Source organism: Serinus canaria, chromosome 1A (genome assembly GCF_022539315.1).
Source record: "Serinus canaria isolate serCan28SL12 chromosome 1A, serCan2020, whole genome shotgun sequence".
In the NCBI taxonomy this organism is placed as follows: domain Eukaryota; kingdom Metazoa; phylum Chordata; class Aves; order Passeriformes; family Fringillidae; genus Serinus; species Serinus canaria.
Genome location: NC_066314.1, coordinates 46,749,822 through 46,767,297, shown reverse-complemented (window position 1 = coordinate 46,767,297; position 17,476 = coordinate 46,749,822). Strand labels below are relative to the sequence as shown.

The following is a 17,476-nucleotide window of genomic DNA, read 5'->3' as shown; positions in this document are numbered from 1 at the left end:
TATGATCACGAACATTTCTAGAATGAGCCAGTGTTCCCATTGCTAGAGGGATGGAATACTAAAAACCTACTGTCATTATGGCTGAACCTTAGAAATTTGGAGATGCTCTTTGGCTAGATAACATCTTGAAAGTTGGATGCTTGTCTGAAACTCTGCCAGTTCTGCCTGATTTTCCCCACTCTCTCCAGATGGTGCTGGAGGACTTCCTGGGAACAATCTTTTATCAATGTGTTTTATTTTATCAATGCATGCCACAATGGCTGTGCGTGGTTCCAGATGGAGCCATGTGTCACAAATGTAACAGCACGATGGAATGCAGTCATTACAGAGACAGAAACTTCAGGTTTTCCATCTCAAAAAGTTTTTAGAATCAGGTTAAAGACTTTGTTTTAACTTCTGCTTTTGCCCAACCCAGTTTGCCCCACACTGGGCTTCTCTGGAGAGCAACGGAGGTTCGGTGTTAGGTTTTCACCATGGCTTTCTCTTCCTCTCCAGAGCCTTTCAGTGCTGACGTATGGGTGATGATGTTTGTGATGCTGCTTATCATCTCTGCGGTGGCTGTCTTCGTCTTTGAGTACTTCAGCCCTGTGGGCTATAATCGGTGCCTTGCTGATGGCAGAGGTAAGGGGGGCTGTTTCTTGCTATCATCCCCTCTGGTTTTTGCAGTCTCTGTTTGTTGGGGTGTTCCTTGTTGCCTTGAACGCGACATGGAGCTAGCCCGCTCTGAGCTCTGCATTCAGACTGAAGAGGACACGAATGGAGACGGAAAAAAGGCTGTGAAGAGAGCAGATGTGTATAATGGATCATTTGCTTGGCGTGGGAGACGGAGCTGTGTTGCCTTTCATGTCTAAAGCACACACCAGCTCCAACTTGTTTCTCATTGAAGGAAAATGGGCCCTGGTAGCCAATGCTGGCAGGACCTATGGTGCTGCACTCTGAGGCAATCACAGGGCTCAGCACTGTCAATCCATCCTGCAGAGCAAGTCACTCTGCTGCTGTGTCCTCCAGAATCCACATCTGTCACCTGGTCAGGTCCTTCCCTGCCCTTCTGGCTTTCTAAGACCAACTGAGAGAATGGGAGACTCATATTCTTGGGAGTGGGTAAAGAATTATTTTTCAAGGGCAGCAGGAAATTTGGGACCAAGCAAGTGATCCATTTTTGTCATTCTGATCTTCAGAGGGCAGACAGATGAATTAAAGAAAGGCTGTCTGTCCTTCCTAAGATACAGCCTTTCCCCCTTATTGACATGAAAACAGTTAGCAAGTTGAGTCTTCTGTCATCTGAATATTTTCACCCCCTGGTGAATCAGCCCTTCAAACTTTTCTGGATTTATTGGTTCATACAGAATAGTGGGAGAGAGACAGTTACTAGAAAATGCAGTCATTTGCTCCCAAGTCTAGTGCTTTGAGTGAATTTATGCTATCAAATTAGAGAGGAGTGAAAGTAAAAAGTGTTAATGAGAATGCAGGCAGAACCACATATATGGGGAAGTGGAGAACTTGTCTCTTAACACAGGACTGTAGAGGGCCTTTATGGCACCTGATCATAATTGCATGGATCTGTGGGCACAAGTCCTGAGAAACCCGAGTCTCTTAGGAGGTATTCATACAGATGTGGAACTGGAGGCAGTTTTTAGTACAGACATGCAGTTATGCAGTTGTTAAGTTAGCCGAACTGCAGCTACAAGTATCAATATTTCTGAGTAATTATGAAGAGTATTGCATGATCAGACAGATATTATCCCTGAGAGATGAAATATGAAGATACTGAAACCTGCTGCAGAGACTGAAATGCTGATTTTGGTAATGAGAACCCTGGCTAATGTTACTTTGGCTGCATTTGAACTATGACAGTATGCTCCTGACAGTATGCCTCAAACAGCTGCATTTTCTCTTTACGGACATCAAAATTCTTGGATTGGAATGTCCCATTACAATCTTGGTTGGTCTGACAAAGTAATTGCGGGAGCATGTGAGGTGATCAGTGGAGAGAGGAAAGTTTTAGAAGGGAACTTCTCAACTTCCTTCCACTGCACAATTCCCACTGATGTTTTTCAGGCCTTTCACCTGTAAATCTTAGGGCACATTAGGTAGAGAGATATAAAAATGCCACTCCAGCATGTAAAAAGACAAGGACTGCCCAACTATGTTTCTCTTAGGAACTTCATCTCCCTGGAATTTAATGGCACTTGTTTACCAGGTGATGATTCTGCTCTGAATTTGGTGTGCAGTTCCCTGGGTAGAAAATGAGCCCCTTGCATTGTTCAGTTGTATTTAGGGTAACACGGTTGGTGTTTCCAGATGATCGATGCTATTCGCTGCTTGGAGGTTTGGAGAGGCATGTCAAAACTTTCTTCCCTTTTGCTATTCTGCTGGAGTCAACCACAGGCAGCAGCACTAGGGCCCAATCAGCCTGCCTGAGGAGATAAAGTGTGGGATGTTGATGAGGTTGGCACTGTTGGACAAAGGGCAGGTGCTTGAACTGTTCCATTCATCCTAAGAGGATCTTCTCCGTGTCCAAAGAGTGATCACATTGGCATTCTTCCTCTCAGCTCCTCTTGTGCTAAAGCTGAGGACATTCTGGGTTAGGTTCCCACTAATGGGGATACAAGATTGCTGGGAGACAGGTGCCGTTTCACATGTTTTCAGATCTAGTGCTTCATTAGCATACATGGCTTCTGGGCTATGACTGAGCTTCCACACTGAAAAGTGAATAAGGGGAAAATAGGAGCTTTTAAAACACTGGATCTGCTCCTGGACTATCTGGGGCAGACCTGCAGATTTTCTTAGGGTGGAACAAGTGTATGTCACTGTCATGCACCTTAGACACAAAATACGGGGAGAGGGAGTTGTGTTCTTCTCTGGTTCATGGATCTTTGACAGGCTGAGTAACGAAAGATTCATGCAGAAGTATTTGTAGAACCCTGCTGTTTCAGATGGTGCCCTTCCTCATACCTTTACAAGTACAGTAAAGAGAGCCATGTTTTACACAGATGTATACTGGGGTTTGAGGACATTACTCTTGAACAGATAGAAATGAGGATAGAATGTTTCTGAGTAAATTCTGTTTCTGGAGACAACACTTCAACCAGAATTAAATGTTTTGTCTTCTAGATACTTCAATCAAATAAAAAAAATGCCCTTGTATGATGTTTCAGTGGAAATCCCTGAGATAGAAAAATATGGAAACCTGAGGACATTTTTAAAAAATAATTTTTCAGGTGGTACTCAGCTGAGATATGGTAGCATGGACTTAGGGGAGTGCAGCTGCAGATATTCACCTCACAAGTGGGAATAGATTCTGCTCTTAACTCTGAAATCAAGATGTGTATATGACTGGAAATGCAGACCACTTACTCTCAGATGCTCACTGTGGGATCATGTTTCTCCATCACTCTAGAACCAGGAGGTCCCTCTTTCACCATTGGCAAAGCTATCTGGCTGCTGTGGGGGCTGGTGTTCAACAACTCTGTGCCAGTACAGAATCCCAAGGGTACCACTAGCAAGATCATGGTGTCGGTGTGGGCCTTCTTCGCTGTCATCTTTCTGGCCAGCTACACTGCCAACCTGGCTGCCTTCATGATCCAAGAGGAATACGTGGACCAGGTGTCCGGCTTGAGCGACAAAAAGGTAATGTATCCACACAAACCCTCAAAGCAGCCTTTTCCACAGAATAGCCTGCTCTACCCTCTCTTCTTTCCTTTCACAAGGAAAGGGGGCAGGTCTTTTCAGAGTCACATTATAGCTTTAGATCCCAGTTTAAATAGCACAACTGCTCTTCATTGGTATTCAGTTGCACTTTTACATGTGATAAGCACTTCAAGAATGAATTATAGACAGAACTGAACTGTGCTTGCTTGCATGATCCCAAGCTACACCTTGACTGTCAGCAAGAAACAAATTAATGGAGCTTTGAAGACAATGTGTATAATGGCTGTAACCTCATTTTTCAGGATTAAATTATTTGGTTTGGGTAGGAATGCTGGCCATTAGGCTAGCAAATATGATCTGTTAATTTATTCTGAAAACAAGTCCTGTCCATGGGGGTAAATCACTGTGCCTTTGATGATTTACTATTGCTTGCATTTTAAGTTTTACTGTTGTTTTTTCAAGGCGTTTGGAAGCTTACCACAAGAGATGGTTTTGTGTTCAGACTGCATTTCAATGCCTTATTTATCTGCACAGCATTTTGTCCATGCAGAGCATTCACTTTTGCTGGACTCTGAACACTTGAGGATTTGAGAAGATTGCTGATACATGCAGGGGAGCACTGTCTGGCTCATGAGGGTGTAATGCTTTGTGCTCTCCTTTACTTTTGTTTTGGGATGAGGCTACTCACAAGGAATTGGGTATTGTGAGGCTCGATTGCCCGTGCTGATCTTGTTACTCAGTCACTGGGGCTGCTTAAGGGGTCATGCCACTGCAGGGCAGCCAAATAGCAATGGGTTGCACACATTGCTACTGGGATGGCAGCAAGAGGAGGACTGCAAGTGTCAGTTGTGGCTGCTGGGTTGGTTGTAGTTACTGACTCTTGCGTCTGTCGTGACAGTCTAGAAATAATTTGTGGCCAGGCCTCCTGTGTATATGGTGTCCTGTTCAGCAGGCTGGAAACTCTGTGATGGATTAACCATAGGAGCTTTTCTTGCTCATTTTGTTGTTTGGTTTTTTGTTTCTTTTTTTTCCCTGGAATGGAACGTGGCACCAAATAATACAATCCATGCAGAAATGCTCCTGTTATTTGTTTTTATTTTGACCTCAATTTGTTTCACACTGTCTCCTCATTTGCAATGTGCTGTGTTGAGGATGGGGTGGAGGGGAGGATGCTTTCTGTCAGGTGGAGATTGTTCTAGAGACTCCTTAGAAGCTGTGAGCTCTGACCTTGAGACTGAAAGATACTGTTCAAAACCAGCCAGCCCTATCAGAGGTAACATTAGTTTGTCATCATTAGATTTTCAACTATCTGAGCTAAATGGGATAGTTTGTACTTGTGACCTATTGTTTCAGGCTGTGCCTAGGCTCATGGAGAGAACATGCTTTCATTCTCACGTTTTTCAAGATATTCTTCATACCTGCAGAAATATGTGCATGAAATATCATTTGAAAGCAGTGACTCCTGGAGCTTCACAGAGCCTTTGAATACAAATTTCTAGGCCTGTTGATTTCACTGTAGGGCCACCTGTGTGTATTGGATTGAGGCCATTTTCTTCCACTTTTCCCTGCCAATGTACCTGTATTTACTTTTGCTACGCTAAAGCATATGTGCTTTTTTCCTTGGGGAAGGGAAAGGCTTTAGTACATAGAGGATTGTGGTATGCCTCAAACATAGCTGCTACTGCAAGTGCAATATTTGGGTAAGATTACAACCTACCAGAGCATCTGGAATCAAATGAAAATTGGCTGGTGAAACTGAAGGCCAACAGCTGCCTTTGGGCAATAAAGGCAGGTGGGACTAACTCCATCCAAAATAAAGTGAGTGAATGAGCTTGATCTACTGGGCTTGTGGATTTTACTCTCTGAATATGCAAAGGGCCCTGCAGGATTTGTGAGCAGTCATCCAGACATTTGTCACAGTGCTTCAAGATCCCCTGGTCTGGAAGGAATTCACTCTTCTGAATCTCATCTTTACCCTTTTCTGAAGCCCGCACACTGCTTGCAACTCACTGACCCTCTCAGTGCCCTGCTTGGCCAGGATGAAGGGCACAGCCACATCCAGGGCACATGGAGGTGCACTGTGTTCTACCTCACTTCTCTTGCCTGCTTAAAGCCAGTTCAGACTTTCAAAAGAGGCAGTCACTGTTCAAAGCCAGGTGGGAAAGACTGTATTCCAAGAAGAAAAACTGTTGCTTCCAATCTGTTTTATCCCAAATGTATGATCAGGTGTCCACAGCAAAAATCAGGCAGATCCGTCTCCTGGCCTGGTCCATCAGCTGGTAAGGGCACCCCTGTCCATCGCAAGGACTCAGCGGATGATGTAATCCAAGCCAATCGGCAAAGTGACAGTAACAAAATGATATTGTTACTACTTGCCCAGACCCAGATCTGCTTGCAAATGTCTCTGTAGTTCCACAGTACCTGGGGAAGGTGTCCCGTTGACACTGTAGAGCACCCAAAATGCCAGATGCACTCACAAATCCATTCCTGTGCCTGGCTGGGGTGCATTTGCCAAGGTCAGGCTGGCTACACTCTGCAACAGCGAAGTTGAGTGTCTCCTTGGACCCTCTTCCTTAGGTTTTGCCTGGGAAGAGCCACTGCAAGAGGTGCCTGCTGGCATGCTTCTTCCCCAGAAAAGCAGACTGAAGTGCTCTAGATGGCTCAGGATGGTGGATGTCTCTTGGATGATGCCTTGGCTGTGCCCCAGCATTTACTTCCTAATGGCATGCAGTACAATGACTAAAGTCATGCCCCACTGTGCTTCTGTGGATGCTTGAGCATGTCTGTCTGAGCTGGGCTGGAGTGGATGCCTCTGTCCCAGGGTACCAGGTTGAACTGAGGGTGTCTGGAGACCCCCTGTATGAATGTAGGGACCTCTGCCACTCTCTCTCTCTCTGTCCCAGGTGATGCTGACCTTGCTGAATGCCACCCTTTGAGCATAGCTGGCTCAAAACAGGTGCCAGAGTTGGTGCAGGAACCCACCTTATGATGGCTGTTAGTTCCTTCTTGTTAACCTTGGGATCTGCTAAATCATACATCAAACTTTAGCTCTTAATTCTGGGGCAGCCATGGGCAGTTTGAGGGAGGAGAAACCTGCTCCTGCCTGAGAGCAGCACTGGCCTGGTCAGTTCTGCAGGAAAAGTCCTGATGTTGACAGCATCTCCTTCCAGCTCCCTGTGCTTGTGGCAGGCTGAACCACTTTCCTCCTGCGCAGGTGCCAAAGCAGCACCTTCCACCTCCACTGGTCCACCTTGTGCAGCAGAGGGGCTGGAGGTGGTCCTGGTAGGGGCAGTGCCACACTGGCAGTGCCAGCTCCCAGCAAGCCCAGCTGGAGCCTCTTTACATGTGCTGCTGGGCTGCATCCATCCAGGATCCTTTCAGGGGGCTGCTGCTGCTGCTGCCCTGAGCCCTGCAAAGCCCCAGTGGCAGGAGGGCCTGTCGCAGAATGTGCAGTCAGCTCCCGGGTCTGGATTTCATCTGAGTGCAATCAGAAGATACAACCCAATTTCCATTAGTGGCAGAGCTTCAGACACATTAGAGAAACAAGCGCCCGCGGTATTTCAGTCTAACGAAGGCAATAAATACAGGAAAGATTATATAAAATGAACTAATGTGTGAAGTAATCTAATAGCTATACGTAATTTCCATTCATATAAAGCAGTAATAGAATAAAAGCAAATGTGGACAGCCAGCAGGGCATTTAAATAAAATGATTTAGAAGGCAGTAGGTTAATAATAATAATAAAAAAATAGTATCCTTTCCTATAAATTAGTTGGAAATGCCAAAGAAGTTAATAAAGTATCAAAATGGTAATTTGTAAATGACATGAAAAGAAGAGAAATTGATTTCTGCATGCCTGCAAATTAATATAGATTGCTGAAACTTCACACCTATTTGACTTATTTGCTTTTCAAGATGTTAATGCAATGTTGAGACAAATGCAGCATGGGTCAGTTATTTTTTCAATAGATATGAGCTTATTTCTTTTTTTGAAAGGTAGGTTTTGAAGTTAAAACTGGCCAGTATTTTTATGAAAAATAACTTGAGGAGAGTGTAAGAAAGCAGAAGGAATTTCTGATATTTTCCAAAATAGCTCATTTTAGTATACTTTATACAAAATACTTTGATATTTCTGACATGTATTTTGGCATGTCATTTTCTAAAGGCACTACTCATAAAACTGATCTACATTTAAGGGGGAAAAAAGTGGAAAAAAGTTGGTTTTTTTTTTTTTTCTGTAACAAAGGAAGGGGATAGACAGAGATAATTGGAAGACGAAACAACACAGGTAGATCTGAGGTAAATGTAACATTTCAGGTTGATACAAAACAAAAGCCTCACTGAAAAACCTACAGAAAGAAAAGGATCTGCTCTTTTGTGGCAGTAATAGGTGCTTGGCTGTGAAGCTGAAAAATGAATTATTTCCCACATTGTACTTTGCGGCACATTAAATCGAAATTATACAAGGATCCCAGATATGCAGAAGACTTAAGCCTGAGCTTAACTTTATGCTCATGAGTGGTGACATTAAAGTCAATGGGCTATTATTCACATGATTGAAGTTAAATGCTTCCCTGAGCTTGCAACTTTTGTACCACAAATACCTGTTCTGGACAAGTCTAGGGAAAATGTGGAGCAGATACCTTCAGCTGGATGTTTTTCAAGAGGACTAAAAGTGAGGGTCAGTCTTGTGCCTTGTGAGCTCTGCAAAGGGAAGATTGTCTAACTGGATAACTTGGAGGCAGTACAAATCTTCCACGGGATTAAATATTTAGTGTTAACTGACATTTGTGGTACTTCCACACATTTCAGCAGGATACAAAGGAAGTTTTATGTGGCAGTGTCCAAAGGCAGAAAGTACATCATCTTTCAACAGCAGAATGATTTTTATTGTCAGGACACCTTTGTGGAGATATGAGTTAGGCAGACAGAAGAAGGACCATGCCACTTCCAATCCTGTCCTCTTGTTATAAATCATAACCTTTTCCAAAATGCATAAATATGATGCACCTTACTTGACAAAAAAACCTCCCCAAAATAAAGAGGTTTTTGAATATCCAGACCTTATGTCATGGGGTAGAGTTGAATTTCTTTCCACAGTGCTTTCCTAGGGGTACATCTCCCTGCAAATGAGTTGAACTATGCCTTTTGCTTAAATATGACCTTTATCAGTAACAGTGGTATCAACTAGAGTGCTTAACAAAAGAAACACTGGTTCATAGTGAAGTGAAACAGACTCAGAGTTCTGATAGTCTGGAATATTGTGGCTTAAAATCTGATTATTTCTCTGCATGTGCTTGTAAATCATCAGGTGCTATAGTAAGAAGTATTTAAAAATATTATATAGTGTAGCTATATATTGTGTGTAAACACACATAATGCATGTGTACTATGTGTAATTACATATTATGCTAAAAGTTTCTCCTTAATAAATAGCTATTAAATAGTTACAGCTGATCATATGTTAGTAATAGATTTTTCTGATTTATGACTTACATTTGTTGTATACATAAATATAGTCTTAGATAATTTTTTGCAGTTGCAGTTGGGTGTGTTTATCATAGATTCTGCAGTCTTTGTATTGAGATAACTTTTATGCTTTCTGAGATCTTGCTAAAAATGTGATTCAGTAGATTTTAAGACTATAAATGTTTAGAGTCAGTGGGTCTTCAAACATGTTTTGTTTTCCCCCTGGCTTCAGTCCTAGTTTCTTTGTCATTCTCCCTCTTTTTCTTCAGCTCAGCACTGTACAGTGCAGAGCAACAAGGAGGCTGCAGTGTGCTTTAGCCTTCACTTGGTCTCTCAGGATTCTCTCTTTTTCTGTTCATCTGTAGGGACTTCCCTGGTATCAAAAATGACTGGGGATGAAGGGATCAAGGGCAGCTTTGCCAAAAAGGACTTGGGAGTGCAGGAGAACAAGAGGCTGGACACAACCCAGCAATGTGCACTCAGCCCAGAAAGCCAATTGTACCCTGGGCTGCATCCAAAGGAGCATGGGCAGCAGGATGAGGGAGGGGGATTCTGCCCTTTGCTCTGCTCTGGTGAGACCCCACCTGCAGTGCTGCATCCAGCTCTGGGGTCCTCTGCACAAAAAAAGGACATAGACCTTTTCTGGTCTATGCAAAAAGACCAAAAAAGTCTTTGCAAGTCCAGAGGAGGCCACCAAAATGATTAAAGGGACCTCTCCTTACAAGGAAAGGCTGAGAGAGCTGGGATTGTTCAGTCTGGAAAAGAGAAGGCTTCAGGGTGACTTAATTGTGGCCTTGCAGTACCTGAAGGGAAACCTACAAGAAAGATGGAGAGAGCCTTTTTAACAAGAGCATGAAATGACAGGACAAGGGGTAGGGGCTTCAAACTGAAAGAGAATAGGTTTAAATTAAGTATTGGGAAAAAAAATTATTTGCTGTGGTGGTGGTGATGCACTGGAAGTAGTGCCCAGAGAAGTTGGGGATGGATCATCCCTGGAGCTGTTCAAACCAGGCTGGATGGGGCTCCAAGTAGCTGGTCTAGTGAAAGGTGTCCCCGCTCACGGCATGAGGATTGGGATTAGATTACCTTTAAAGTCCCTTCCACCCCATTCTATTATTTAATGACAGTAAAAACCTCTAATGGGACTATTCAGGATTTTTGACAATTAAAATGCAGTTTAGTTGGGAACTTGAGCAGATAAGATGTGAGAAGAGGGGATTCTCAGAGTCAGACTGTCAGCTTAGTTCACCCTAGCTGGAAAGGAAGAAATGCAAAGCCCTGGGTTTTGTTGCAGGTACAGATGAGAGCTGCAGGATGAGGGACTTTGGGGATGGGGCTGTGACATAGTCCTTAGCATGCACCTTTTGGATTCCCCCTTCACAGCACCCTGGCTTTTCCTAGGCCTTGGCCACCACTGACCCCTTCTTTTTATCTTCCTTTTCAGCAGCTCTTGGAGCTATCCCCCTTTGGAGGGAGTGGTTAAATTTGGTTGCTTCTGTGCTAATTGCTTGGCAGTCTGGAAAAAGCTGTCTTTGGAGAATTACGTAAGGGAAAGAGTGAGAGATGGAAGCAAAGGATTCTCTTGCTTCTCACATCAGTATAAGTCAGGGGAGAGGAAAACAATGAAGATTTTTATTTATTATTTATATGGTGCCATAAATGCACTTGGCACTTTGCAGTCAAATAAAAGACAATGGTCCTGCCACCAAAATATGGCAGCCTGAGAGATGAGAGCTGGTCTCCTTCAGCTGAATGATCAGGGCTGAATTACTGGTGGGGAAGGGTTGAGAGTATGAGATCTACAGTATTAACAAAACTAAAAAAAAAAATACAACAGCTGTATCCCCACACTTTCATTCCTGATGCCTGGGGACTGTGACATTTGGAGTTATATGCACATACATATACTTGATAAACAGTTGGCAGGTTGCATCTTTACAGACATTTTTACTTCACTGCATGCTTTACTTTACTTTATTGCCCTGCTTCTCCCAGGCCTTTGGCTACTCAAGATCAAACCTCCCCATAATCTGGGTGGCCCAGCAGACTTGTTTACTTCAGGTGTAGCTCAGTGCCCCAGGACTCACATGGAAGTGATGTGGCTGTCTTTTCTCTGCCTTCCACTTGCAGGTAGGAGGCAGTTTTCATCAGAAAGTTAAAGGAAGGCATTATCTCCCAGCTCTGGGAGGGTGCTGCCCTGCTTTTTTTTTGCTTTGCATCTCTGCCCTACAGATGTGCTTAGGAACTTGCATTAATGCAATTACTACGCTTTTGAAATTGCTTGGATGAAAATTATGGCCCCTGTGAAGTCTTTTGGAGGTTTGCCAGGCTTGTGCAGGGTTTCACCCTGCTGCCCAGTGGACAGTACCCACATAATAGTAGGTTGGCTACTCTTAGTATTCAGAAGACAGAAGGATCTGACCTTCCTTTGTTAGGGAAAATGGGTGAAAAATGGAATTGCTTCCCCACCAAACTATATCCTCTGAATTTCTCAGAGTGTTTCATAATTTGTTAACCAGCTGTGTCATGTGCAAACAAAGCAGATTTCAAATTCCTCTGTACTTATCTGTCACCTCTCCTCTCAAGGTCTTTTTAATCAGTTAATTTTCTCCCTCTGAATGAACATCTACACTCCTAATGATATTAACATGAGTGTAGTAAGTGGCATCTTTCTGCCTCACAAATTTCTCTTTTGTGTTTGCCTGGGATTATTCAGTAGATGCCCTTTGTCCCCCTGTGTTAAGCTTCCAAGGAAGCTGACTTTCAAGAATTGAATACATGGCATGATTTGATGCTGGATAAACAGATGATCTCCATCCTCTACATGCATGTAATCAAAAGTTAAGTGTTCCATAGCCATGATTTCATAGCACCCTTCATTGCAACAGATATGGCTGTGGTGCTCTGATACCACACATGCTAACACTGCAGCTGTGCAAGCAGCTTTTGGCTCTGACTGGTGAAGCTCAGTGATTCCACTACAGATTTCTGGTCAAGCTTGAGGGACACCTAGCAGTGACTTGAAGCCTATATACTACCAAATGTGTCCTGAGGAATATTTAAGGCTTTAATATTACCTGTCAGGTGGAGAAACTGCACGGAGCCTGTGTAATGTTCACGCACTTGCCCCACCCAGCAGGCTCCTGGTGTGCTGGTGGCGGGTGGGCTCTGTCTGTACGTGATGGTGGGATCCTGCAGGGGCCCCTCAGGCCTGGGTCAGCATCAAGGCAGTGTGGTGGTGTGTCCATGAAGGACGTGGGACCCCTGACATGCTGTCTGTTTGGGGTGACACTGCACTGCCCAGGGTGCAGGAGTGGCACGGAGCAGGTCTGTACATAGCAATCCAGCTTGCAAAGAGGCTGCACAGCCCTACTGTGTGCACTGCTCTGGCAATAACTGCATGTGATAGAGCCTTCTTCCACCAATTGGATCTCTGCTTTCATCTCAGTTATTTTGCAAGGACAACTATTTTTAAAGTTGCTATATTTGAACTCTTTTCTTTTGCTTTCACCTGCCCCCCCTCACCTCTGCATTGTCGCCAGGTTGCTCTGTTCCATTCCCTGACCCGCACATATCCATATTTCACCAACAGACATTCACAGATATTCTTCTTTCTTGTTTGTGGGTCTGACCCACACTACATCTTCCTTTAAAAGGGACTTTATATAATTCTTTGCCAACTTCACTGCAGTCAGCTGCACTAACTGATAACTCCTTTCTTGGACTTATCTAGAGCAATTCATGAGTGAAAGCGCTATGCAAAGCAAGACAGAGAATTTGAAACATCACTTGATACTGAATAATAAGATAAACCACAAAGTCAAAGTCTGAGGGAGGATGGGGTAATTTTATGCCCTCCCAAAATTGACATATTTGATTTGTTGCTGTTTGGTCCCCTTTTTTTTTAGCTTCCTATTTTGTTTGTTTATAAATCAAGACATGTGTTGTTTGACTAGTGAAGACAAGAATCTGGGGTTTCAGGAAGACTTGGTGTGGCAACTGGATTCAGAGCTGTGAGGAGTCCCAGCCACTGCTGAAGAGGCAGAGAATGTCATTGTGACAAAATGCAGGAGGGAACTAAGAAGAGCTAGGGTAAAAGGATGATCTGAAAACTCATAGTCACTTTGAAATGGCTGAGAGTTCCACCTTGGAAATAAAAAATGTCTGTAATGTCAAAACTACATGACTGTGCAGAGGGGAGAGGAATGCTTTAGGAATGAATCTCGAGAAGTATCTTTACAAGCGAGTCATTAATAATAGAGAATAAGCAGCACAGTCACTTTAGTCTGTTCTCCTCACAGATTGTACCAGTGCTAGGATTTAGGTTTGCAGTATGATTTTCTGCCTATGCTGTTGGGCTGGCACAGCTGGCACGCTCCTAGCTGGGATGCAATTTTGTCAATTTTACAGTGCCTACAACACCAAGCCACCAACAGTTGTAAGATCTGTGCTTGAAATCTGTAGAGCACCTCCTCTACCAGGACAGGTGAGTGGGGGCATGGGTTTGTGGATGTGCCTATGTGCACAATCCAAGCTGCAGAAAGAAAAGAATACAGTAAAAGCTCTGAAGATGGTGCTGGCAGTGTTGATTGACATTCCAGAAACAAACTGGTCGCTACCTGAATGCAGATCACGACAGAGTTGCAGCTTTGAAGAACTTGCAAGCTGAAGATGAAGGATTGACAAAACATGATATAATACAGACAGACCCTGAGAAGAGGAACAATTAGCATGAGCTCTGATTGGCATTGTTTGTGTTGCCTTACTGCAAGCTTTTTTACTGTAATATTCTCTCAGTGTCTTTGGGTCTTGATCAGATTGTTCTTGATTTGGTGGAGAGCCTGTTCACCAACCAAAGATAAGTCAGGGAAAGACCTACAGGATACAGCCAAAGGACAACAGCAAGATAGGTTGCAGGTCCACAGCTTGCAAAGAAAGACTAAAGGAACTGGGCTTCTTTAGCTGCAGTCAAAGAACATGGAGAAGCAGCAGCACAATGGTCTTCAAAAATACAAAATCATAAAATTCACCTTCAGAGAAGAAGAAACTGTTTGGATTTCCCTGCCCACGGACAAGATAACAGAAAACATTGCAGTTGTATTTGTAGCTGGAAGACTTTAGTTCAGATACTTGGAAGAACTTTCCAGTAGTAAAGCTCTGGTGGGCATTGTCCAGGGAGTGGAGGAGTCTCCAGCACCAGCCATCTTCCACAGTGGGCTGGATGAAGAGCTGTCAGGAATGGTGATGCCCAGGAGAGACTCACCGGAGAGACAGAAGTGGAAGAGATATCTTCTCAGGGTCAAATCCAGGTTTGGGATTCTGTAGCATTGTTTGTGGTGCAGCTTGAAAACCAAAATTATATATTTTGGGCATAAGACAAAATAAAGTAAACAAGTAAAAACAAGTATTTTCTCTTTGAGAGTCGTCCATTCGCTGTGACAGAATTAATTTCCCAGCTGAAACAGAGGACACAGAAGGCAGCTATGGCAAGACATGCTGCTGTGGACATGTGTAACCTATCAGAACTTAAGTACAGGCATAGAGCTACCTCAGAGTGAGACCTGAAAACCAGCAACCCAGTCTTCAATTTTTAAGGTTCTGAAGGAAGCTGTTGTGCAAACATCCTGGTTGGATTTTCAGGCAATGAAGAAAGGGGCAAGCTGACTGCAGTGACATACAGCTGAACAAGAGGAGACAATCGAGGATGTTTGGGCAATGCAAAGAGGTTGTACTTTACGGGGTTGGTGGGCACTTTGGGCTGGTTGGCTCCCTGTACTTTTGGTGGGAGATGCCCTGAGAGCTGAATGGCCCAGTGGCTAGATTCATTTGGGCCCGTGTAGATCTCCAGAGCTATTTTAGGTGTACTGGAGTGTCCAAACTACGCTTGGGTGGTGGGCAAATTTGACACAGGGACTATGAGAGACCTGTTCCCAGGGTGAAATTCCCTAGGCATCTCAGCTTGGCACTTACTTTTGGGTAAATGAAGCTAGCTCAAAGTATCTAACATGGGCTTAAGCTTTTTTGGACATGCAGCTAGCAGAGGAGCTGAATTTGTGGCTCTCAGTTTGAGGGGTCAGAGATGTGGAGCTTCCTGTGGTAGAAAACTTTAACTGGTCATCAGGGCCTTGCAAAGTGTAAGGAGCCCTCCCAGAGAAGCTGTATGAGGGTAAAGCACTACACCCACACACCCAACACACCCACGCACCCACCCTTGCACCAAGTGCTGCCAGCTCATTATGTTATTCAGCAGTGCATTGATCTGGGTGTTTTTTCAGCAGTGTAAAAGTAGATCGGCTGATAAAAAAGAGACTTTTTGTAGCAAGAGCTTGCTGAGCTTGGGAAAATGCTTTCAATGCTATTGGCAAACGCTTTACAGTGCAAACAGGGCTTACATGAGGCAGATAAATAAGTGCAGATGTGCTTTTCTGTGGGATCCATTCGGTGATAGACAATATATTGAAAAAAAAATTCTCATCAAATTAATTGTCGCCAATTAGACATAACCCCTTCCCCTCATCTCTAAATCCCCTCCATTTGCTGCTGCATGAATGGGAAGAGCTCCTATCACCTGTTTCATTATGCAGATTGATAGCCGAACATCTGAGAACAATGCTGCTTTCTGCACGGCACGGCTCCAAATTGCTAATGAAACAGCTCTGCCAGCCGAGCCACTCCAACCCGCTTTCACTGCCGCTGTCGACAGCTCTCATGGAGAGATGGGGAGAGCAGTGGCAAAGGAGCTCTCCCCCCTGAATGTGCTAACAGCTTCCAGCCTGTGTGTTTATTGCTCTTCAGAGGAGGAAGATTTCTGCTCTCTGACTCGGAGAGGTTCCTTTTGCAAAGCCGAGGTCTGCTTTGCACTCAATGCTCCTTGATTTCAGTTTGTGGAGGGAGGGGTTGAAGAGGCAGGCAGCCACTGGGCACTGAACATAGATATCTCATGTCCCAGAGCTGCTGCATCCCTTCAGGCATCCTTGGTGCCTGCTTTCCACCCCCATCTCCAGCATCCACCTTCACAACTGATGTGAAGCAAGTGGGACTTCTTTCACGGGTGAGAGGATGTGCACATCACCTTGGGTACGTAATAGGGGAGCATCTAACAACAGAGGTTCCATGGTGAATGAGTGGGAGGATGCAAGTGGGATACACCTCTGTCTGGGGCTCTTTGGGTGCAGGACTGCAGCTGAGCTCTGCTGGTTCCCTCACAGGCAGTCACCCTTGGAGGCAGGTAGAGCAGGGCAGCAGGACAGGTCTCCTGCTGCAGGCAATTATAACGTGGGGCTCCTACAGGTGGGGACCCTGTACAGCTGGGTTTTATTAGCAACTGATGTAGTTGCTTATCTTCCCTTCCCCTATTAGCACCGCATTTTTTTTGCCAGAACCCCACAGGACTACTCAGATGCCTGGAGTGGAGTTGTTGTGACTTAAAGCTCTGTCAGGGGAAATTTTTGCATGAATAATGGGGCAGTTCTTTCAGTAATCTGCATTCTGACCCTTTCTGTCCATATCTGTGGTTAATTCCTTTGTCAGTGTTCACTGCAGCATTGAGATTACCTCTGCACAGGCTTCCTCCATGTAATGGCCCCAGCATCATGCTCCTCCCTTGTGTCTCAGACTCCCTATAGACCCTTCTGCCAAAGAGCCCTGCTTCCCTGGGGATGATACTTATGATCCAGGCTCATGGTCCCAGCCCCTGGGAGAAATCAAACAAGTGGCTTTCCTTACTGAACTCTGACAATCTGTCAATTAACTTTCCTCCTTAGATACAGATCATCTCTAGCTCCTCCACACATTCCTCTGCTGTGTTGGCAGAAGAGGACACACTCCTTCCCCATCTGTCCCGTGAGCTTTCTGGGAAGGCTCACATGTCTTCTTGCTCCCTCAGGATGAGCTGTGTGGGACAGAAGTTAGTTCAGAATGATGCAATAGTTTTTGACTCTGGAGAGCTCACTGGAGATCCCTTCATCCTTGGACTGAGCTGTGCCCAAACTGCCAAGAAACACACATGGGGATTTTTGAACTGCCATCTCCTATCAGAAAGCTGCATGCATGTACTACTATTACTTCTCAAATATGGAGAAGTAGCTGCTTATCTCAGGCTGCATGGACTGTGGAGTCAGCTGGACATTGGTTACTTTCAGCTTTGTAAACATTAAGCTAGGTTAGCTGGGAATATGTGCTCCTCTTGGGCACTCAAGCTAAAATTGCCTGGTGAGGGCCCCATATGGGTCCTTTCATATCATTTCCCGTCTTGCTGTTCACCAAGCTATTGCTGAAGTGTGTGTGCATGTTGGTGTGTGGAGAGTAATTACCATTTGAAGATCTGTTCTGACTAAGGAATCAGCAGGAGGTAAG

The 17,476-nt window shown here is 44.4% G+C and overlaps 1 protein-coding gene across 1 annotated transcript in view; it reads left to right on the top strand.

The window, feature by feature from the left end:
* Positions 1 to 17,476, top strand: part of GRIN2B (glutamate ionotropic receptor NMDA type subunit 2B) — a 167,540-nt gene that overhangs the window by 138,897 nt on the left and 11,167 nt on the right. Inside the window, exons 9-10 of the mRNA XM_050969910.1 lie at positions 496 to 621; positions 3,401 to 3,630. Coding sequence (XP_050825867.1) covers positions 496 to 621; positions 3,401 to 3,630 — 356 coding nt within the window. The remainder of the gene's footprint in view (positions 1 to 495; positions 622 to 3,400; positions 3,631 to 17,476) is intronic.